General features: G+C 37.3%; 1 protein-coding gene across 1 annotated transcript; it reads right to left on the reverse strand.

The window, feature by feature from the left end:
* Positions 1–2,396: 2,396 nt before the first annotated feature.
* Positions 2,397–24,409, reverse strand: LOC119192075 (the record flags this gene model as incomplete). Its single annotated transcript, XM_037445922.1, has 6 exons — positions 2,397–2,575; positions 11,987–12,131; positions 13,929–14,131; positions 17,604–17,721; positions 17,956–18,314; positions 24,293–24,409. Coding segments are annotated over 6 exons (1,076 nt in total), but the record flags the coding sequence as incomplete, so codon positions are not given.
* Positions 24,410–24,823: the final 414 nt, after the last annotated feature.

Genomic DNA, 24,823 nt, shown 5'->3' on the forward strand with positions numbered 1-24,823 from the left:
TTCTATTAATTCTAAATGAATAACGATGTTCTATTACAAATAAGGACAGTGAAAAATTTACTTAGTTTAGGTTTATTCAACGAAGTAGCTTGGATGCGAGCGGATTTAACCTGTTAAAAGTTAATCTGTTACTATGACGTTGTACCACACATAAAACCTTGTGTACTTAGCTAGTATAATCCAATTTTCAAAAGCAAATCTGTAGTGCCGACGAAAGCCGAGTTTAAAGAGCATTTCTCGGTATTAGTGTCAGAAGGCGTCCTGTGTAAATCCTACGGGACGCGGGAAGCGCTGGCCCGCGTCTCGACTGCGCCGGATAGCCGACGTCTAAACATTTATCGTGTAGTTTAATTAGGGCAAAGAAATCTTATCCACACGGCTTTCGCTTAAGATTATCGTATTAATTTATTTTGTTTTCAACTCGTATGACATATTACTAAAAGTTAATCACGGAAGGGAATCAGCACGAGGCAAAACAAAAAAATAATGTCATTCACTTTACATGCTTAGGCGTCACGCAAGGCTTCATCAACTAGTTGCTGGGAAACACATTTCTAATGTAAAACTGACAGTAACTCCAGTATCAAAAATGTACTGCATCTCGACAGCAAAGGGATGGCGTGTGTGCGGCGCCTTAAAACGCTGTAGCAATGTACTACACCTCAAAACGTGAATAAAACAGAACATTGTATTCAAGGCGTGACACGCGTGATTCAAGTTTGATTGCAGAAAGCACGCAAAACAAACATTCCAAACACTATGTTCTACACAAATATAGTCTTTTAAAATATGTGACTCAAAGAAGTTGCTAAACTCAATGTTTAAAACAAAGGACCTTGTTGAAGAATGTTTCTATGTCCTTAAGTGTTTATTACATAACATAACATCACGCATTTATCCCCGAAGGGATATGCAGAGGCGCAACTAGGGCACCCACTTTTCGCCAAGTATGTTCCGTCCCATGATGTGATAAGGGGCGAGCCTATCGCCATATCGGGCACAAATTCCAGACTCCGGGCTGATACTGAGTAGAAAAATCCAAATATCACTTTGCCCGGGACCTGGGATTCGGGAACCCAGGACCTCAGAGCGCTATTGTACCGGACATGCAATACAACTACGCCACCGAGGCAGTCGGGTGTAAGTGTTTATTTGTATTTAAATTACCCAGAATTTACACCACATATCGTTTACCCATTGCAAAACACATAGCGAAACAAACTTAACTAGTGCTGAAGAGTACATCATGAGAAATAAAAAATAAGGAACAAAGTCACCTACTCAAACTTCACTCCGCTGACGCATCAGCGTAGAATCCTATTTTAGGCAAGTTCAAGAAATAGTTTAGCTCAGTTTTACATCGGAAATCATGAGGAATGACTTGATGTATTCCTATTGATATTTAAAAATTAATATTATACCATGGTTCAATAAATTGATCAAACTATCTAGCATAAAAATATAACGTAGGCAAAGAAGTTATTCCAAATACAAAATTGTAGATGTAAGTAGTATTGCGCCTGTGGTTGTTTTGTTTTATATGTCTGTAAATATTTGTAAGAAACGGCACTAATAAATAAGTACCAACAGCAGAATACGCGGAGAGACATTTACGGAAGCCGGATACCTCACAAAGAAACCTATCTGATGTTAGATTAGAAATAGGAATCAGCGGGAATACCCGAGGGATGACTGTTCGGCATCCAAAGAAGCAATTTCAGATACCTTTGCTATTACGCTCTGCATCGACTGTAGTTGGCGACGTCCCTGGAGCATATTGAATTCAGCTACGATTTTACAAACGCTATTTTAATAATACACTTTTAATCCATAATACTTTTTCAATATCTTTAAAGAAGAGACGAATGGAAATAAAAAAAAAGACTACGAGCTCTATAAAAATAATGTAAATCTTTTTTGCCAATGTTTGTATTTTATGCGCAGTCCCATTGATCCGATTACGATAAAACAATTTATTGTTAACAATCAAGTAAAAATCATAGGCATAGTACAATTATCTTACACTAGTTGACCCAACAGACGTTGTTGCGTCTTAACTATGAATTTAGCGCGCATTCTGTCAATCGCTGACAGTTATTTCAAACAATTGACAGTTATATAAAATTAATGTTTTCGTTAAGATTTTTAATTTTTCTAATTTTCCCTGCAATTTTTGTATTTTCTTTCATAAGAACCTTCTCCTGACAATAACAAAACACAACAAAAAAACAATAGTAAAATCGGTCCAGCCGTTCACGCGTGACCAAGGGAAATAGAGATTCATTTTTTATATTTACCGATTAGACTCTGCACGTGTCGCTACAGCTTAATTATTTCATCACTGGCACAAATGTGCGGGATGCCATCACCAGCTAGTTATTAAAACAAAACACTTACCAATTTCAAGCGTGGCGATGGCGTCTTTGAGCAGACGATAGGTATCACCGTTGATGCGCAGGAAGTCGACGCACCCCAGCAGCCCGTCGGAGAGGCCGAGTTTGCTGACGAGGCCGGTAGTGTTGCCGGCGCCGCCCACCCACACCGGCTCGCGGAACGTCATCCGGGAAAACAGACCCTGGACAACATAACCATATTCTATTTATATCATAACTAGCTTTTGCTCGCGGCTTTTCCCGCGTGAAGAATCTATCGGGTTTTTTTTCCGATTTACTTCATATGTGTCGTTATATTATGACCGAATTACACAAAATCATTATAAATTGTAGCCTATATGTTATTCTGATGATTAACCAATATTACTGTAATGTTTCGTCCAAATCCGTTCAGTAGATTTTTCGTGAAAGAGGAACAAACATATATACATCCATCCTCACAACTTTCGCATTTATAATATTGCTTTTGTATTGTATACTATGCCACTGCTGCACGGGCCTCCACTACTGTGGAGAGGGATTAGACCGTAGTCCATCACGCTGGCGTAGTGCAGGTTGGTAAACTTCCCATACCTTCAAAATACTTTTGTAAATTTCTCACGTGTGTAGGTTTAGTATAACTTTAATCTCCACAAATGAAAAACCTATGGATAACTCATTAAACCTTGAAAAAGCATTGTATACCAAGTATATAAATATCATAAATAAGTAGACTGAAAGGTAGGTTCGATTCTCAGCTAAAGCAACTTTGCGTGGTTTTTATTACTAACACGATTTACTACGAGCAAGATCTTCTAAAGAGGATTGTCAAGGTTGCGACGCGTCCGTCATAAAAATTAAACTATCTCAAATCCTTTCTGTAGAAAGTACTTAAAAATAGTGTTACGTCTTCTGATTAGAATAAAAAAAGTAAGTAGATAGTAAATCGACGGTCCCTACGTAAAGTATCGAATCTGCAAAATTGCATTTTGCAGGTACAATACTTTACGTGGGACCGTGGAATAAACATCGCATGTTTAGTGTTAATTACCATGGCGATAAGCACTTCGATCCTTATTGTCTTAAATAAATAAAGTTCATTTTAATAAGGACCGTTTAAATGTCGACAGTCCCTACGTAAAATTTTGCAGATTCGACACTATACGTAGGGACCGTCAAAATACTCCCAGATTTATGAAGTTCAACCTATGTTACCTTTCTTGTCATAACTTGAACAAGCGCCTACACGAACAATTTAACTTCCCAAGCAAAATTTAGTCTAATATGAACTCCGTGCCATCAGTCATGAGTCACGGAATGTCAACGATTGTTCTAAGATATTACCCTCGCGACTGCCGAGGTAATTATGTCAAACGGAAAATTAACTCTGAGAGCGCCCGACACGACTCAACTGTTCCTGCCAGTTCGCGTAATGGAATGTTTGCGCTTTATTAGTTCTTTTGGGAAATATGACGTCGGTTGCTGGTGGAGCAAATGTTAGTATTTAAAAAAGAAAATAACATATTAAAAGAAAACTGTTATTATAGCATAAATTAATTTTTTGAGCGATAAGAATTTCTAATTAATAATTGCGCGACATTTTTATTTAACGACCTACATTATATATTCTTCATTTGCTATTCATAAATGTTATTATGTTTATTGAGTTAATTTATTATTTAATTGTTAAATGATCTTACTTTTCTCTAAATATTATCTTTATTTTTTTACTGCAATATTTGTACGCCTACTAGTACAATAATTTTTTTTTACATCCATTTGCATTTATAATGACAAATAATGTACTGTTATCTTTAGCTCTAATTCTGATTCTTGAGAATAGCGCCTGTTTCATGTGTATGAAACTATCAACAATATGATTTGATCATGGAAAATGTATACATTTTATAGTAGCACAAAAGGCTACTACTATTCATGTAGGGATGAGGGGGCAAATAAAAGAAGGAATCCTAACTTAATTTTTAATTACACGGTTGCGCGCACGCCCGAGCGTCTGCCGTAGCCACCATTGCTCGAGAGAGAGAGAAAGCACTTTTACCTTTCTCTTATGCACCGAAAATTAGGTATGCGTACAAAAACATTTTATTATAATTCTCTTAAAATACGATCAGATATTCCCCACATTCATACATCTACTTAATATGAATTACCCATAGCGAAAAGTAGATACACGAATTGCACCAATTCCTACTAGGGATAGTGTGTAAAAGCACTCTATCTCTACCTTTTAGCTACGTAAGCATATAGAGATATTGGAGACGGCTGAAGTGGTCACGCGCCTAATGATAAGCGGCCCGACTGTCCATAAGAAACACTATCCGCACATTTAATTACAAAATTCTGCGTAACACTGCACTGCATTAGTAACTCTGCATATTAGATATTCTCAGCCACATGAAGTTCACTGCTGAACATAGACTCTCGTAATGATTTATAAAACGGTACTCTCAAAAGCGGAAAAATATAAAAAAATTTAAAATTATAAAATTAGCAAGTAAGATTAGCAGTTTGATATATGAACTTATCTCCGGGTCTACTATTCCGACATCTCCATGATAATTTGTTCCATTGTAATGATTTTATTTTTATCGGACACCATAGATGGCGTTACTAGGCACGTTTCAATAATAGATAACACTGATTTGCATGGGATGAAAAATGAAATAAATGGGAGAGTAAATGTGGAGTAAAGGAAGTTTCGCTGGTGGAAAAAAAAAGAAAGGATTGACGCGACACAGAGATTTATAATTTTAAAGATTTATAAACGGTACTCTCAAAAGCGGTAAAATATAAAAAAATTTAAAATTATAAAATTAGCAAGTAAGATTAGCAGTTTGATATATGAACTTATCTCCGGGTCTACTATTCCGACATCTCCATGATAATTTGTTCCATTGTAATGATTTTATTTTTATCGGACACCATAGATGGCGTTACTAGGCACGTTTCAATAATAGATAACTCTGATTTGCATGGGATGAAAAATGAAATAAATGGGAGAGTAAATGTGGAGTAGAGGAAGTTTCGCTGGTGGAAAAAAAAAGAAAGGATTGACGCGACACAGAGATTTATAATTTTAAAGATTTATAAATGGTACTCGCATCCCGCTTATTCCTGTCGTAATATATATTATACTGTTAGGGAAAAAAAATTGGGGGTATTTTGTGCCTATCTTCGATATAAAATACTGAGCGTTTACAAGCGAGGCTGTTAGTCATGTACAGTCGTATCGATCGGATGGTAGGTGTAATGTTTGTGAAACTATAGATATCTGTAGTCAGTAATAGTACTTAAGTATTATTTTAATCAAAATCGCTTAATTTCCTAACAATACTATATTCTTATAACGTCCAGGAATCCTGCTGGATACATTGTCCTTCAAAACACAATAGTTCTTGAAAAGCAGCAGAACTGAAGATGATACCCAGCCCGATGGTCGCATACGAAAGCCCTGCCGAAAATTTTGTCTCACACACGACATTCGTCCACAACAAAATGATTAATTACAAGTACGAATGCGTAAATTGGAAGGTAGTTCATTAGGGAAAATGAAAAAGTTCCCTAAACATTGCTCATTAATCAAACTAGAAGTAATTAGTTATTCAATTTGGAGTGTCGGCGCGCCGCAAAGCGTTTCGCCCCGCGCGGCCGCAGTTGATTTCAGAAGCCATTGTGAGAGTTGCTATTGAACGGTATTTTATTTATAGCTTGCATCAAGGTTTTCCGATGCTAAGTTTTAAATCAATTAAGTTGGTTATGATTGGTTTTCTTTGTGTAAAATGGTAAATGCGTACTGTGAGCTCACCAGAGGTAATTATTTTGGTTATGTTAAACCTAAAAGATGATAGCATTTAGGTTTAGGTTAAAAGTATTCAGTATACATAGGTTTCCTCACGAGATTTTTCTTCATTGTTAAGGTGAATGATAATTGATAATACACACGTAATTTGAATAGAGGTGTGTGTTTTGCGTTTGGAATCTACAGACATCCGTTTCGGCAGACCGATCCATTTGCACCTAGTGGCGGATTTATATTTTTTATAAGTGTAGGCCACTTTATTTCCGCCGCTCCATGCACGTGGGTTTATGTATGTATGTATGTAATTAGGTTTTTAAAATACTTAATAATTTCCCATTTGTTTGTATTATTTAAAGCACTAAACTTAAGTAAACGAATGATTAATTAAATCGAGTGAGCATCCTCTGAAATCTGCCACTTCTAAGAGGCTGCCGCCCATAGGCCGCGGCTTATACGGCCTATTTACAAATCCAGGACTATTCGCGCCTAGTATACGTCTGATATCATTTGAGCCATTGCATTCCACCAATAGCAAATATACTTACTGAAGCATCCACAACGTTACGTTCTCATCTTTCATCATAGACATCATTATGAAACGTAATGAGAATCATTTTTGCCTTCATATCTTCGAGCTCCTCTCATTTCTACCTCTGTATTTCCAATAGAATATTCTAGTCACCAAGCGGTCCCTTAATTAGTGGGATTCGTTTCCACCACGCCCATGCTAATGAAAGAGATTTTATTCGCGTTATTTCGGAATCTGGAATTTTTCGATTCAATTTTCACTGATGGAGCGGTGACGCGGCCTAAATCTGACGACGAATCGATAACAATCATTAGTGAGGGCAGTTTTAGAGAGCGGGTGACGGTAATTTTAATTAAATTAGGAATCATAAAATTTACCAAGTTTGGGCTGGTTAAGTTAATGCCATGTCGTCTGCCATTTATTTTTAACTTATTAATAACTAGCGACCCGCCCCGGCTTCACACGGGTGCAATATTTCTCCACTATGTAATGGATGTTATTATACATATAAACCTTCCTCTTGATTCACTCTATCTATTAAAAACCGCATCAAAATCGTTGCGTAGTTTTAAAGATTTAAGTATACAAAGGTAGGGACAGAGAAAGCGACTTTGTTTTATACTATGTAGTGATATCAGCCTTGTATTATATATTGACCTAGTACTGGACGAGACCTCTTCTACTGCCAGGGTTTAGTCCTCAGTCCACCGCGCGACGCGAGTTGAACTACTTAATTATTTGAAAAATAATGTAGTTTGTTACGGTACGGTCTGTCACATATTAATGTGTTACGAATATATTACTAAATCCGATGGTCGAATATTGATCACTGAGTGAAGAACAAGTTAAAATAATAATGAGATATTTATTACCTACACTTTTTTATGTTAAATAATGCACATTTATTTCGACTAAGGCTTACAGCTTTACTATGGGCAAAGACTATATAAATTCCTAAAATTACCTTTCTTAAACATAATTTTATTATTCCAGTAACAACACAGAATAACATTAGAAATCTAACAATACCTCAGGGGTAAGGTGTGTACTATACAAAGAACAGACAATCCAGAAAGTTTAATACCGACTCAAGTTAATTCGTTAGGAAACTGTTAAATTGATAAAAGTTACAAGTTACAGCACACCGGGGCCGGTATCAGTGGTTCCCAGTTGGATAGAGTTTAGTTCGTGTTTTTTTTCCTGGAAATCACAACTTAAACGCTTTTGTTATGAGTCATGTGTAATGTAGCAAAGGTTCTATTCGTTCAGCTTCTTTTTCTTCTTTATAGCTTATTTTGAAGAAAGCATTAATCAGCGTTTAATAAAAATAACACGGGGTATGTGGTACACATGTTCATGAATTTTATCCCCGAAGGCGCGAATTGTGCTTTTCGCCGAACGTATTTCGTCTTATAGTGTGGTAGAGGACGAAACTGTCGCCATAACCGGAACAAATTCCATACGGTGAGCTGATATTGAGTAAAAATCCCAATGTCACTGCCCGACCCGTGGATCGAACCCGAGACCTCAGATTGCAGTATATAATAGAACTACGCCACCGAGGCAGTTGAGGGATAAGTGGCATTCTTGTAAAAAAATATACTTGTGAACAGTAATATCACATTATCAGTCTTACTTATAAACTTGTTTTAGCGTTAAGAGGTGATTAAGAATTGCTTAAATAGCTGTCAAAAAAATCACCGGTTCCTAGTTTAAACCTTATTAAGAAGCAAGATGGCGGGTTTTGACTTACAGCTGATCGAGTAAATTTGTGTTTTAACTAAGCACAGCTTTGCGAAATTTTTATAAGACTATAAAATTCCAACTTGACTCGACTAGGGTATGCAACTTGGGCCCTTTCGTTTAACATACATGAAAACTACCACTGAACTAACGCTCACATTGTTTTTTTTAACTGAACCTACTGTTGATAGCCTGACGCAAGACGGCTTATTCAGCAAAATTGGCCTTTCGGGTTAACGCATTAGGCAATCACAACACTTGATTAAGTGACAATGCTGATGGCAACCCGTTAACAGGTTACAAACCTCGGCTAAGGATGGCACTTGAAGAGGATGGAGACAACAACGATAAAGAAATGATACACAGACTATCTATCAATTACCATGATCATTGGCACGCGGGCCGGAACTATTAAAGTACCTTTAATCATATACAGCATTTACTACTAGACCACAAAATATTGATTAATAGTACGAAATAATCTGCTTTGTTGTGAGCTTAACTCGTATTACAAAGGATCGTGTAACAGTTGATCTGATCTATAGATCTGATAATAATTGAATATGACTGAAGATTACTATTAATAGGATTAACTATTTGATCGTCATTAACCCAGCGTAATGATATCAAGTGAGATGCCATTAATACTTCAGAATGGATTGGTATGATGCGTCGAAAATTTGTTTTGTCAACTATGCAATACAAATTATGACTTTCTATTATTCTAGATTTTGAGGAAAATATTATTAAGAACATAGTTTACCTTATTTTATTGTCATTCAAAATCTGTGTTATAAATCCAGAAAAATTAACCAAAAAGTATTGTTTAATACTTCACAACGTTACATTTTTCACAAGCGCATTTAATAACTATCCGAGGAAGTACATTCATTGGACACTCTCTTTAAAATTTCACATTCACTAAATTATTAATTCCAAACGCTTCCGCTCTCACAAAACCGCTCTTAGCGGGCGAATAAAAATTTTATCCGTGTTTTGCTCAACAAAAGATACAATAGGCTGTGTATTAGGGATGTCTTAAACAATTGATTCAAATCGATAGTAACCTGAAAATCGATTTAGATTTAACAATTTTATTTTTATATCGGATTGTTCTTTGTACGTTTTGGAGTTCGATTCCTAAACTAATATTTATTTTTCTGACGAATCGATTTTAATTTATGTTTACGTTTGTACGTTTTCTGACACCTATTGTGCACAATAATGGCCGATGCTTTCATAATTCATTGTGTTTGAAATCCGGCCAATTTTCATTACTCTAATCCTTATTCGGATGTTTATAAACATTTTTTTTAGGTTGGTTAAATAAAAAAAGTATCTTGTCGAATTAAATATCTCTTCGGTATTGGATTTATCCTTTAATATCCATACAAATCGTAACGTTTCCAATATTGCTAGGATTGGACTGTGCCCATACTAGGTCATCGTCCGACATAAAGATTGCACCAAAGAGCGGTTGACGATTGCCAAGCGTCCCCGTCCCACAAAACTTTATAATTGCCACGAGAGAGGTCGGATACAGCGCGGCCCTTGCTTGTGTCACTTCGTTTTTACAAACAATGACTCTGCTAACTGGATTTTAAATATTTTTTCCGATCTAAAAATATGTTTAGCTTAAAGATGTCCATTTGGTGGTTTAGAGTTCACGTCACGTGACATTTGTGAAATGTTGAAAACTTTGTGGATTGCGACTGTCGTGATTTCAGTGACTTGTCATTGTTTAAGGCGCCACGCAAGCGCTGTAAGCTTGTTGCCGAGATTTGAGACATATTACATTATAAAAAATTATAGTTATTGTTGCTGACGTTGAAGCAACGCTCAGTTCTATAGTAGTGTAGTGTTTCTCGGCTACAAGTTGACAGCGAAAGCGCAGTGCCTTATTGTCGAATTATAAATGTTCATCATTGCAATTTTGTCTGCAATTTTAGAATTGCATTTTTCACTGTCCAATATAATTGTATGCTCTATGGTAAAATTATTGAAGCGCGGAAATATTTTTTGGATTATACATGTATAGACATGCGACTTCCCGCAAATCCTGCAAGCTTCAAAATTTGTTAACCGTATATTATGAATCAGGATACACAAATGAATATTATCCTCAGATGTGCGATCGAATGCTACCAGAAAATCGTATAAAATATTTCCAGCGAACCATTATTATCTTTGAAAGTAAAGTGAAGACCCAGTAATGGTTACAGATGGGCCATTACACTCGGAGGAACCGATGGCCGCTGAACGGTAAAATATTGGTCACATCTCGAAAGCATTATAGACTGCACTCTTTGTTAGATTGTATACTATTGTATTGGATGTGAAATTTGCTGTAACTAGTGGAATTGCACATACTTATGTCTTATTTCCGAAGAAGACAGAAGGCAACTAGTTCACTCACTTTTCACCATATTTTCCCTCCAATCGTGTAATAACAATTGTGTGACAACTTATCGCCATATCAAGCATAAGGTATTTTTTTTATCAATAAGTTGGTTTTTGATTTATTAACAGATTATTTTTAAATTACAGACCGTTCAAAATATAAGACGATTATTTTTTAGAAATCATTTCTAAAACAATATTGCAACCAAGAATTGCATTTTGTTGAATGTTGACGCTTTTTTTTGGCCTTAAGAAGTAGGTATACTTAATATAATATTGTATGTGTATTTCGCTTGAAGTAGGTATAATTATTTAATTTAATATTTATGTTTATTGTAATATAGTTAAAAAAATATACAAAAACAATCTGGATTTGGATTTTGAACCGTAACCCGATTGACCGGAACAGAATTAACCACCGCAGAGGTTTCAAGCTACGGTATTGATTAAAATCTAGCTATGCGTTTAAGTTGAATTTATCAGACACGAGATTGTTATCAAGGAAAATATTTATATAAAATTTTCTCTTTTACCAAGATATATTTTAAATTCACTATTGCATTACTTTCACTGCTAACACAATCTCTGGCTACGAGCCAACCCTGGCCATATCGGATACGGAATTGATAAATGTTTTTCCAGCAATGTAAGGAGGATTTTAGTATAAAAATAGGAATACTAAGATATCACCAACAAAACCGTTTTGTTACGGGAATGTTAAGGTAATAAATCCGGCGGACGGGTTCCAACATGCTGTTTTCTATTTGTGGAATATAAAATAAAATATTACGATGTAGTTTTGGGATGAATTTAGAAGATGGCTTCTATCGGTTTCATCATTTTGAAGGGCCGGTTATTCTATTGAATCAATCTTGATAAAACTTCCCCCAATAACCAATTTTAATTATGCATACCTCTACGCACACCTATAATCGCTGTAGGGGAGGACACGGGCGCAGTTATTATCGACTCTTACATTCGTGATGAGACTAGAGAGCCCAGCATCATCTCCAAACCCAGATTTAGGTGAATTTTCGGATTAAAATTTTCACACAACGTTATACACCAAATGCCGCCAGCAGACTCGCCAGTAAACCATTCATAAATCAAGCTGATTGATACCTTGGACCTGCCTCGCACGCGTTTTCCGTTGTTGAGTCGCAGCCAGGCGTCCCAGCGGTGGCGGTACACAGAGATTGTGTTCCAGTGGCCGAGTCGGACGGGCTCCGGGGAACGCAGCACGCCCGCGCCGCTGCCGCAGTCGAACCTGTCCGAATAATCACAACATACATTCTCTGTACAGCTGCCAGTGATAACTTTACCAATGAGAGACTGGGTGGAAAACCTTTGCGAGGCCTATTTTATCCGATTGCTAAAGGAGAATATTGCTGTAACTAATGCGGTGCTAGCGGTGTTCAACCACAAGGCGTATACAGTATATATTACTAGATTAGTACCAAGTTTTAGGTCATGTATGAAAACAATTACAGCACCTTACACCGGGCCCATAAATGGGTAGTTACAGCACTCGGAGGGCTATATTTTTCTTTGTGTTCCTTGCATGCATGAGGCCACTCGAAGGCTTTGGATAGCTAGCTGCCTCATTCGCCACCACTCAAAGCCCCTACCTATAACCACTGGTATTGTTTACTTAACGTGGCTTTTATTATGCATATTTTCTTAATGTCCTGGAAAATAATGTTTACCATAATAAAGGTGAGAGCATGAATAATTTTATGAATAGTGAAAAAACCCGTAGTCTCGTGAGCTTATTGTTCTATCTTAACAAAATATGCAAGAATTTAAAGTAATCTTACAAACCCATACAAAACAGACCAAAATATAGAAATGTCAACTCTATTCGAGTATTCTCAAATGCGAAACATCAAAATGTACATCGGTTTAATTAATACGTAGAACGTAAACATAATCTGGGCTCGATGGCGGTGCATAGCGGCTTACACGGGCCGTTAATTAGCCACCAGCCTCCGCCAGCCTCTTCCGCCCGATCCGATGGGATTCCGATGAAAACAATCAATTAGATATGTTTTAGTTCGGTTTGGTTTTGTCGATTTACCCTTCATTAAATGTATGGGGTTTGTATGAATGTGAAGAGCTTGTTATTAAGGATTATAAATCTGGTAGCGAAAATAAAGCTGTGTTTTTTAGTTCAAAGCTCTAGGCAGCTTTGCTACTCTTTGTGAGCAGTTGCGATGCTTATCATTGGCGATTCGTTCGTTTAATGAATCGGGAAAATATAAATAACTGAAATTACTTTTATTTTTGCTGTCATCCATAGGTTTATATCTGGTCTATGCTTAGCCAATTCCTTAATAGCATTATTTAATACGGCCCTGCCACAACTCTTGGATAGTTTAGTTATTTATTTATCACTAAACTAAGGACGGAAGGTTCATTCATTACCACTTAATCGAAAATACTTCGCCGAATTAAAGCACGTTGATTGGAACCTGAATTTTTAAACAGGGTCAAATGATTTTCTTCATTATCTAGAATAGAACTGTACGATGCCGTGGAAATTATTCGAAATGTTAACTACAAGTGCGTATTATGCCCAGATTCGATTCTGCACGTCGGGTCGAATAGAATCAAGTTGCATTAATTCATCTGTTGTTATGTAAGTTCATCACATACGTATCACGTATTGCGCCGATTCAAACCGCCACCTATTCAAACTAAATACATATCAGATTCTGCGCGCTTCGATTCTGATCAGATTGACGCCGGGCATAACATTGCATGCGTACTTTTCACTCATTATATACTTCTTCACTGGCATAAAAAATTGATACACCACATTTGTTAGTTTTCGAATGAACTAGAACGTAAAACTAGAAGATGGCATTATAAACTATCTATTTCCTTTAAAGCATGGCTCCTCAAACTTATAACTTTATTACTAAACGAATTTATATGAAAATTTGTATCATCGCCCCCAATTTCCTTCAGACCTTTCACCACCCCCTGAAGGTTCCAGTGTCCAAAAGGGGGCATGATTGCCCACTTTGAGAAAGACTGCTCCAAAGCAAATCTTAATAGTTACCTGAGTTCGACATGTCCATTCCTGAGCATGAGCGCGAGGTAGTCGCCGGAGAGGTCGTCGTGCTCGCCGGTGAGCAGCAGCACGCCGCGCGCGCGTTTCTGGTCGCACGCGCACGCGTACGCGCACACGCTTGTACGCGCCGCGCAACGCATGCAACGCGATCCACGACGAGCCGGAGAAACGGGGCGTTGAAATGTTCGGATCTGTAACAACATATATGGTCATTTGTTTTCTTACAGATAACAAAATTGTTTAATTTACTTAAAATGTTGGTCCTTACATACACATTATGTTGGTCATTACGTAGATTTAGGTTTTAATATAATTACATACAGTTTAGGTCAGTTATGGTACGATGTTCTCAATTTTGTTGACAGCATTAATAGATCAGTTCTATTGAGGTACAGTGTGACATTGTTTTATAGAAAATTAAAGTAAGGTGCTACAGGTGAAAAACTCAACTCTTCATTTAATTTACCTTAATTTTTTAGTACTTTTGTACAGCCAATTCACACCTTCAATTTCTAAGTCTAGGAATCCAAGATTGGCCCAAAATTATCGGCAACACTTTTAGAACAACGTAATGAGTACGTCACATCGTTATTTAGTATTAATCCCTTAGTATCAGTAATAAAACCCTTACACATCGTTTAAATAAACACAAACTGTTTACCAAAATAAACATATTCCGTTGAAATATTCGAGCGCCTTTCAAAGCTAACAGACCTTACAATATTTGCTAATTATTGTCAGCGATCCTCGACGGCAGAATCAAGCAATTTAAGTAATAGCGCGTAATGTTTTGTATGTGTTTCAAACATTTTCGAGCTACGTCGGCTATGACAACTCTTAATTGTGGGAAGGATGTGCTGCGGGCTTTGTTTACATTTGTTTTGATTATGGACGCTGTGTTTATTTATTGTAATTCCCGCCTTAACTCTGTTTATTCCTGTCTTTATGTTTAAAGATCATATTGATTTATTTTTATACGTGCATGACAGTGATCCCATTGCACCAGGGGCCTTATTCTCTATCCCGCACGTTATGTTAACAGTGCGTAACAAGCACGTAACACAACGCATCATGTTTAGGACTATAGAAATTTGGCTTACAGAATACCATTCCACGCACATTTCTCGAAGATAACATGCCACGGCCGCGTTACGCGTTTACACTACCATACAGAATAAGGGCCCTGATGGTAAATAGAGTGAACAAACGTCCCTTAAATAACGAAAACGTGCACTATGAACGGAGTTTGTGGAATTTCAAGACCAAAAGGGTTTAAATAGGCAACGAAAGTTAGTAGCGTTAATGCGAAAGAAGCGAGGAAAAATTTATCATTAAATCGTTAAGATTATTTACCTGCGTTTTACCGAAACGCAACAAGGAAGGGTCTACTATGCAGTCATTTCCAGCTGTGCACTGAAGAGCTTTAGATCAAGCCCCGTCGATATCACTTCATATAATTCTAGGCCCACATTCTTCGAGTGATGTCGATTAGGGTGAAGCGCCTGGGGTCGGTAATCGAAAATCCGACCCGCTCGGTGCTCTCAGAGCTCTATTGCATGCCAGCGAAATAGGTGTTTTATTGATTCCATTGTTTGCCAGGAATTTGTAATCTTTTTTGCTTTTTTCTTTTCGTCTTTACATTAGGCATTGGAGATCGTGATTTTTTGTATTTTATTTAGTTGTCTTTAAAATTCAGTGCAATACAGTTAAATTTGGCTTAAATAATATATTTTTTTTGTTACGTTGTGTCGATAGCCTAGTTGGTTGTGGAACGGACTGCCGAGACGAATGTCCGCAGGTTCAAAATCCAAGGGCACACACCTCTGACTTTTCTAAAAAAATATGTGTGTATTATTTGTAAATTATCGCTGGCTTTAACGGTGAAGGAAAACATCGTGAAGAAACCTGCACACCTGAGAAATTCTCTATTAGGAATTTTCGAGGGTGTGAAGTCTACTAACCCGTATTAGGCCAGCGTGGTGGACTAAGGCCTATTCCCTCTCAGTAGTAGAGGAGGCCCGTGCTCAGCAGTAGGACAGCATATAATACAAGGCTGATATTATTATTTATTATAATTATAAGATTTTTGTTATATTGAGATGGGCAATGTAATAATTTTGTGATGATTTAAAAATGAAAATCGCTTTTAAACAGTCAGTTCGTTGCAGAAAAAAATAACCACAAACTAATCATGTTACGGAGGCTAACATCCATCGCAAATACAGCGTCCATAATAGAATTCCCAGCACTTATAAACTATGCAAACTGCAATGTCCGACGCAGTAGTTTTCAAATTTAGAACAAATAGCATTAGCTGCAGGTGGGGAATAACTCGTTGATCACGCTGCGATAGAGCCATCTAAATAACGGATAAGTTAGAGGAAGTTGCGCACCGGAAGCGGTCCGCTCGTAATGACCGCCAGCGCCACGCAAAAGTGTTTACTTTTCCATCGATTTATATAATACTGGCTGTATTCGCGGTTAGCTCCAGTTCCAGTGTATGATTTGAGGGCAAAATGTTGGCTGTATGTTAATCTGTGTCATGGTCTATCTCTGGGTTAAATAAAATAAGTTCAGCGGTTTCTGCATTTACTTGTAACAAAATAATACACACACCCAGCGAAGGTGTAGGCAGAGGTGCACCTGGTGCTTCTACTTTTCGCCGTGCGTATTCCGTCCCATGATGTGATAGGGGACGAGCCTATTGCCATATCAGGCAAAATGTCTAGATTATGTGTTGAGACTGAGTAGAAAAACCCAATATCACTGCCCGCCCCGAGGATTAAACCTAAGACCTGAGCTCTGCAATCGTACCGCAATAGAGTTTATGCGCCACCGAACCAACTTAGAAAATAAATCAGATTTATTATAATTTTTTTATTAAATTATATTAGACTAAGTCCTGCTCGCAACTTCGACCGCGTTAATACTTTTCCCGGAATAAGACTCGGAGTGCCAGTTAGCCAAATGGCAAATTTTACCAGAAACCATTTAGCAGTTTATACGTGACGTGTCACTTTAAAGTAGATGAAATATATATTTCCATTTAAAAGACACAATATTGACGTAGTGACCGCAAAGATAACGCGCCGACACTGATTCAAACTTCCTTGTACTGGCAATATTAAATCGATTCCATCACGTTAAAACTTGCTTGAAGGGCTATAACTCAAAATGGTGGATGGTAATAAATTTAAAACTCTATGGTTGCTATCTAAGTGTTTTGGCTTGATAGCAATGTTAAAGTCAACTTAATAACTATAAAGTGTTGTTAAAATTATGCTTATAGCTAATATAATAATAATTGTATAATACTCTGATGAAGATACTAATTGTTGACCAATAGTTGGCCATAATGCTATGTCAGGTACACCGCATGTACTTCATACTTATTTCTGAATATACACTGAGGTAAGGATCAGAATTGAATCAAGACTTTCCAGGTTCCAGGGATTCCGGAATAACAGGAAACTTTTCGACCCCCAACGTCCAGACCCGAAATAAGTACCTAATTGTTAAAAATTTGGTATCGTATCTTTATACATAGATATTGCTATCTGTACTGGCTGGTAAGTAGCTTGTGCTTGTTTGGTTCCTACTGTACTGGCTGATGTTCCGATTGCTGAATGGAAACAGAATGATATAAGAGAAAGTTTATATTACCTGATTTGCATTTGCTAAGAGGATGGTGGCAAGAACATCTTTCTGGTCCACAGGAAGAGTCGCACCCGCATGCTTCCACCGCCGCCGTCCACGGAGGTGACACTGTTGCACCGGGCACCTGTTCGTATAAACTAAATCAATTAAACCGAACGGAATTTTTTTTGGAATCTATGTAATTTTTATGATGTTCTTGTATCACTCAAGACCAAGTAGAAATACAAATATAATTCAAGTATTGATACCAAACCCAACGATAAAACCTTCACAATTGTATAAAAAACGTCAATTTGAGTACTATACTTTTTTGTCCACGCAATTTAAAACATTTGTAACTGTCTCTAATAAACTTCACCTTTTGTTCTAAACTGGGTCCAATCGTAGTCACCTTCTGACTAGCCTCGAGTAGCCCGTCTTTGATCTCGTCAGCGATAATGTTGATGTCAGTTTTGCTGATTCCATCCTCAATGAGGCTCTTCAGTCCGTCAACCTGTTTCGATCTCTCCCCCGTGTACGTATAGTTATGTCTCGCGTCCACTGACGGTGACGTTGTTAATCTTTTCTCTTCCTCGATATGTTTTAAGCTTAGAATAGGTTTACTAATTCTATTGGACGGCGCTACTTCTAGTTCAGCTGAGAAAGATACGTCTTTCTGATATAAGATATCTTCTTCGGCATCCAACGAGGTTACAGTGGCTTTTGTTGAATTCAATTCTGTGAAAGATATCGCTTATCAGTTTTTATGATATGGGCATTATAAAACTTTAACTATGTATCTTATAATACTATTTTACACCTAAGAATCTCCTTTTGTTTGACCATATTGTATACTGTAGGTACACATTGAAAGCAAAATACGATATCTTTTAATTTTAACTTTAAATACTAAAAAATACACCCCATAAACGCTAGAAACAATTTGTAAAACTCCGAAATAATATATTTCCGTGCACCTAACTTGGTTTAACACGCACAACGATTTTGAATGGGAGCGCGAGTGGCAATCGACGATAGAAGTGAAATACAATGGTATCTTAAATTCAGCGCCCAGTGCCAGTGGATAAAATCGATTTATCTGACGAATGGAGTAGATACAGAGCGTTATTGCGGCACTATACCTGGAAATCGTGTTCCGGTGTATTTTAGCTTCGATATTCAATTTGAGTGTATTGAGGTACAATTTTTTAAATCTGGAACGAATGGATAGAATATTCGATAACCGATACAATATCTGATATGGACTTACGGTTGTGGATGGTCTCCAACCAACCTTTTATGCGACAAGGATTTGAGAATAGAAAACCACATAATTATCGAAGTGATTTATAGTATGTAAGTGTTTTGTTTTCCGATCCGAGCTTTGTTCATATGGTAGATCTACGCTATAGTTAGTAGTCTCCAGCACGAATAAGATGGCTTAACCGGAGTCATTACCTCATAGACAACTGACGTGATTTTTTTTTATTACTTTGAATGACGAGACGAGCTTGCTGCTTGCCTGATGGTAAGCGATACGACCGCCCCTAAACAGTAAAAATACCATCCAACACCTTGAATTCAAAGAATTGTTTGTTATCCTGAGACATGGGATGTTAAGTCTCATTATGTCCAGTAGTTACACTGGCTACAATGTCTTTCAAACCGGAACACAACAGCAACTACACACTGCTGCTTGGCGGCAAAAATAAAACCGTTGTTGCGCATCGTGTGTAATATTTTTTTAAATCCAATAATCACCATTATTTTAAGACTGGCAACGCATCGTATGTTCACAACCACTAATTATAATCTATTACTATGAGACCCACTATCAGTCATCATCCCAAATCAATTCAAAAACATAATTAGACTATTATTTTAATTCCAAAAAGGCCGTATTATGCTTGAGAATATTAAATTCATTTTGTAATTGGTAACAAAGTTTACCTTCACTCTAATTTACAAAATAAAGACGATAAAGTACAAAGCCTGTGAACCCACGTAGAACAGATTCAATTGACTCTAAGAATCAACTCTCCGATTGCAATCTAGGGTTGCTTTACTTGAAAAGCAAGGCCTGACAAAGGCACAACACGACTAAAAGGCGCGCTGAATTCAATTTGTTGTGTAAAGGGTCTCGAACGCGAACTTAAATAAATCACTTTATTTTCTTAGAACGGTCCGTCTAGACTACAACTATAATTAATTAAACATGAATAGTTTTACAGAATTTCTGCCATAATGCTCAAAGGCACGCAGGGTAGACGTTTCAGCTGCACGCCATTGGGTTAATTAGCATAAGAGATATTTTATCGTGATTCGAAAATAACTTTACTTGATGACAGTTCAGAAAGTTTAATCAGCAAAGTGACAGGCTCACATCAGTGGGTTTATTTTCGTTAGTGATGCGTCATGTTGGGTTCCATGGTTTAGTAGTGACATACTGCCATTTTTAGTAATAATCCGCTTTTTTTCGATCTATTTAAAAAATGACTGCCTCGGTGGCGTAGTTGTACTACATGCGCGGTACGGCAGCGGTCTGAGGTCCTGGGTTCGAATCCCGGGTAGGGCAAAGTGTCAGCCCGGAGTCTGGAATTTGTGCTCGATATGGTGATAGGTCGCCCCTGTCACGTCATGGGACGGAACACACTGGGCGAAAAGTGGGTGTCCCGGTTACGCGTCTGCATACCGCTTCGGGGATAAATGTGTGATGTGTGTGTGTGTGTGTGTGTGTGTTTCAAAAATGGATTAATCAGTACAAAGTCTTTTTTGCATGCTTACAAAAGAGTTAATTGATTTTTCTTGGAATAAAATTGAAAATTGAGCCTGGGACCGATTGTTCAAAACGGCTGTTAGTCGTAGAACCGCTGCGATGAAGTCATTTTCTTTGAATTTACTTTTGAGATTGAAGTCTTTATTATCGGAAAGAATCTAAAAATCCTTCGCTATTCAAAAACTGTTAATATCTTGCGGTTTGTTTGTAAATCAATTTCTGAAATAATAGCCAGGATAGTATTCTGACAATTACAATACCAGTCTCTTCTCCCTTATAGAGGAAGGTCGCACATCAGGTCACATTGAGGACGAGCCAAGGTTTGCCATTACTTACATCATACAGGCAGTCCTCTATTTACGTCGTATCGAGTTACGTCGAACAATGTTTTAACACTATTCCTCAAGAATACGTCAACTATTTCGATTACCGGCATAGGAGAAATCATTTGTCACTTACTAAAGTTACACAAATATACCAAAAATAAATAGCGTTTTCATAAGTACATAATTATTTAAAGAAATTGCTTTTGAAAATGCAGTTTTATTTTTATTTTGAATCCTTGTGGAACCTAGCCCTAACCCATGTAAACTTATGAAAATGTCTCGACTTACGTCGTATCGATTTACGCCGCGTATTTCGAGAACCTAACATGCTGTAAGTACGAGGACTGCCTGTATTTACTTACATAGATGAAACAACCCTTCAACTTCAATATAAACCTTTTTATTGATATGACTTGAAATAAACCTGTCTTCAAGTTTTAAAAGTTCAATATACATTGTTTGAGGCTTGAAGCGATGTAAACCTGTATTAAAGCTGTTGTCAACCCCATCTGTCAAAGCAGGGTCCTCTTCGCGTCGTATCTTAAAAAAAATCTGTCGTGTCGCGCTCGCCTGTCGTTCGAGTATCGATGTTTGCTGCAAATCTTTACTGCAAATTGGGAAATGTTTGTTCTTTCCGCAGCAACAGAGGACAGTATCGATATGATATGCGGTTTTAAGCCAGTGAGTGACGTATCCTACTATTTTTGTTCCGGTATTTTTTGTTACTGTGGACTTTTATTCAGATAGTGGATGAGGTTCTAATAAGTTTGACTTTTATTCTGACAATGGATGAGATACCCATAAAATTTTGTAACAAAATCGAAGTTATGTGACGTCTACTAACTCGTACTAGATGAGCGTGATGATCAAAGGCATAAACTCTTTCAATAGTTGAGGATGCATTTCCAGCAGTGAGATAATGATATGTATACGTATATCTAATACAGGATTAGTATCATTATTATTAATAATACCAAGTGTTGCTCGCGGCTTTACTTGCGTGAAAAGTCTTTCCCGTCACAAATGTCTCTAATACACTGCACGATACCAGCGCCATCTATTCAAAAATCAGATTATATATTTCTATCATTTCCTATGAGACCAAGTTACCAGCAAAATAATAGCGTTTGTGTTAATGCAGAGCATGGTCTACTCATGAGCCAAATTTCATTCAAATCCGTTCAATTGTTTTACATTTACTTCTTCAAACATTTTACAAACTTTTGCATTTATAATATTCTTAATAATCAACTTAAGATAATTAGACGGCACATGTACGACCTCGTGTCTCTTTACATAGCTAAATAAATTGACAATAATTTCGTATCTATCTACATATTTTATTCCTTAGTTATGTTTACGGATGGTGACAACGTTACGTAATTCCATCCAATATTACTAAAATAACTTTATGTTACTGCAATAAAAGCCATTCTATGTTTACCTTCTGAGCGAATTTTGAATAGTTAATGCCCGTCTATTCTTGCAACAGTTTGCTTGTCTCGTTACCTTCTCTACAATACTAGGATGATGCAGCGACATCTGTCAAACTAATAGAAGTTTTTTCTGTTCTAAAGATAGCTGAATTTATGATTTTTCAAAAAATATCTCACATATGTTTACAATGTTTCTTAGAGATTAACATAAAGACCGTTATTATTAATAGATTTGTAGGAAAAGCACAAAGTCAGAATAGCCCTGAATTAATATATATGTTTTGTTTGTAAACTAATAGTGATACGTTGTGTTTGTAAAATAATTAAGGTTCCATTTTAAATGGCATTTAACACACCCATATTTCACCAGCTGGAGTGATAACATCTTTGGTTACCCCTGAGAATGGAAAAAGGCATGTGTAAATAAGAATTTCACAAGAGAGGTAGCGTAAGCAAACGCTAGCAAAACAATAATAAAAATGTCGCGTAATTTCTATTAATTATTGACTATATCTGTTTACAGCTTCCCTTCAGCTGTCGTTTACATTAATTCTTTATTTATACAGCATTCCGCCGGCAGCTCCGTCTACGTATAAAATTCTAACCAAAGTTTTAAATTGGAAATGTCTTAAAATTACGATAACATTTTCCGAAATGCGATTTTAATGAAACAAAGTCTATATTATACTCTGGCCATCAGTGGCAACTAAAAATCTCTTTGGTAGTTTCGAAAATGTGCGCTAATAGTCAGAAAATCAGAAAAGAATTCTAAAATTGTTGATTTATGTTCAATTATTCTCCTTTAGTCACCTGCTATCTTTTTTAATTTCTTTTGGTTAAACACACCGTCTATTGTTTTATAATACTTATTGTTGTTGAGGGCGTGCGGGAGACAGATGACCGAGTTTAATAGCTCACCGATTTGTGCTTCACATCGGGTGACTTTGATCGTTTCAGACAGTCGTATTCAAGTTTGTTATATTTGGTTATTTTCTATTGGAACGGTTTCGCATTAGTTCACTGACTTCATAAAATATTTTATTTATACTTTACTTAAGTACTTTTAGGGTTATATTAACAACTGGTTGTCTTTCGCACGCACAAACCCGATTGGTAGGTACCACCATAATGTCCATTTTGCCATCAAGCAACATTGTGCTAGTAACGTTTCGTTTCTTTTGAAAAATATTTTATCCAGTATATTTGCTAAGCATTATGAAGCATAACTGATTGAGTCATGTTGATATTGCTTTACTAAATGAAACTATATGCTCGTCTTCTTGAAAATAACAATTAATAATAAGTTACTCGAACCGTAATTCCTCGCAGCAGTAACATCACACTTTAAGTCAGAAATATGCACACGTAGACGCCATATTCACAATAAACTACAAAATGACCAAAAATCAGAAAATTAAAACCGAAATTTCTGCTGCTAACATTCGTCATTCATGGATGATTTTCGGTAAGACGTTAGCACAGGTAAAGACGAGTATGTCAAAATGACCCTGTATAATGTGTCAGGGTGACTGCAGTACTTTATAGTTCAATGTTCGGCTGATGTTTCTGACTACAATGGGCTATGCTGACCATCGTGGGAGCAGATCGCTTGTATCGTCATTCAATTGCAATCAAAATAGAACTTATCGGTGTATAAAATAAAGCCATATTCGTTTCAACTGACAAGCGGTAAAGATCTCTGGTCAGTCAACATTCTACCTTAATCTCAATCCAATACAATCAGGTGCATTCAGGTCAATTTGCGTGTATAAAAAACGGCAATTGCCTAGACAGCTGTAATAATAATAATATCAGCCCTGTATTATATACTTGCCCACTGCTGAGCACGGGTCTCCTCTACCACTGAGAGGGATTAGGCCTTAGTCCACCACGCTGGCCTAGTGCGGACTGGTAGACTTCACACACCTTCGAAATTCCTATAGAGAACTTCTCAGATGTGCAGGTTTCCTCACGATGTTTTCCTTCACCGTTAAAGCGAACGATAAATTCACAAAGAATACACACATGATTTTAGAAAAGTCAGAGGTGTGTGCCCTTGGATTTGAACCTGCGGACATTCGTCTCAGCAGTCCGTACCACATCCAACTAGGCTATCGCCGCTTTCTGTAAAATCAGGTGCAATAAGGTGCTTTGCGTGTATAAAATAAAGGCGGTCACCTAGACAGCCGTAGCCGTCGACGTGCAGCACGTAGCCGGGCCCGCAGCCGCACTCGTACGTGCCGTCGTGTAGCTCGCGGCACAGCTGCTCGCACGGGCTGCCCGCGCCGCACCGCCCTGCAACAACACTCTTAATACTATTGCCATTAGTGTCATTGTTCATTCATTGTACTCCTGTAGGGAGTGATGCTGGAACCACACGCTTGTGAAGCCTCATTGTATATGCAATCGTGTGGTAAGGTGTTTAGTGTGGCTTGCGTCTGATTGGCTAGCAACGCTGTTTAAATACCATTGTGGTGTTTTTAATTACATGTTCTTATGTAGATCACCCCGTTTCTCAGCTGACTGTCCCTTTGTTACGGACTTTGTAATGCAATATGTGATCTTACTCTTAGTAGGGTGGATGGGTAATGCCGGATCACGCTATATTTCCAGTTTCAAAATAACTGGTAAACACGACAACTTTTCCCAATACGAACGACACAACCTGAAGTACCACATTTGTTGGCCATTGTATTAGTTTAAGTTACA

This window comes from Manduca sexta, unplaced genomic scaffold, assembly GCF_014839805.1.
Source record: "Manduca sexta isolate Smith_Timp_Sample1 unplaced genomic scaffold, JHU_Msex_v1.0 HiC_scaffold_2327, whole genome shotgun sequence".
Taxonomy (NCBI): domain Eukaryota; kingdom Metazoa; phylum Arthropoda; class Insecta; order Lepidoptera; family Sphingidae; genus Manduca; species Manduca sexta.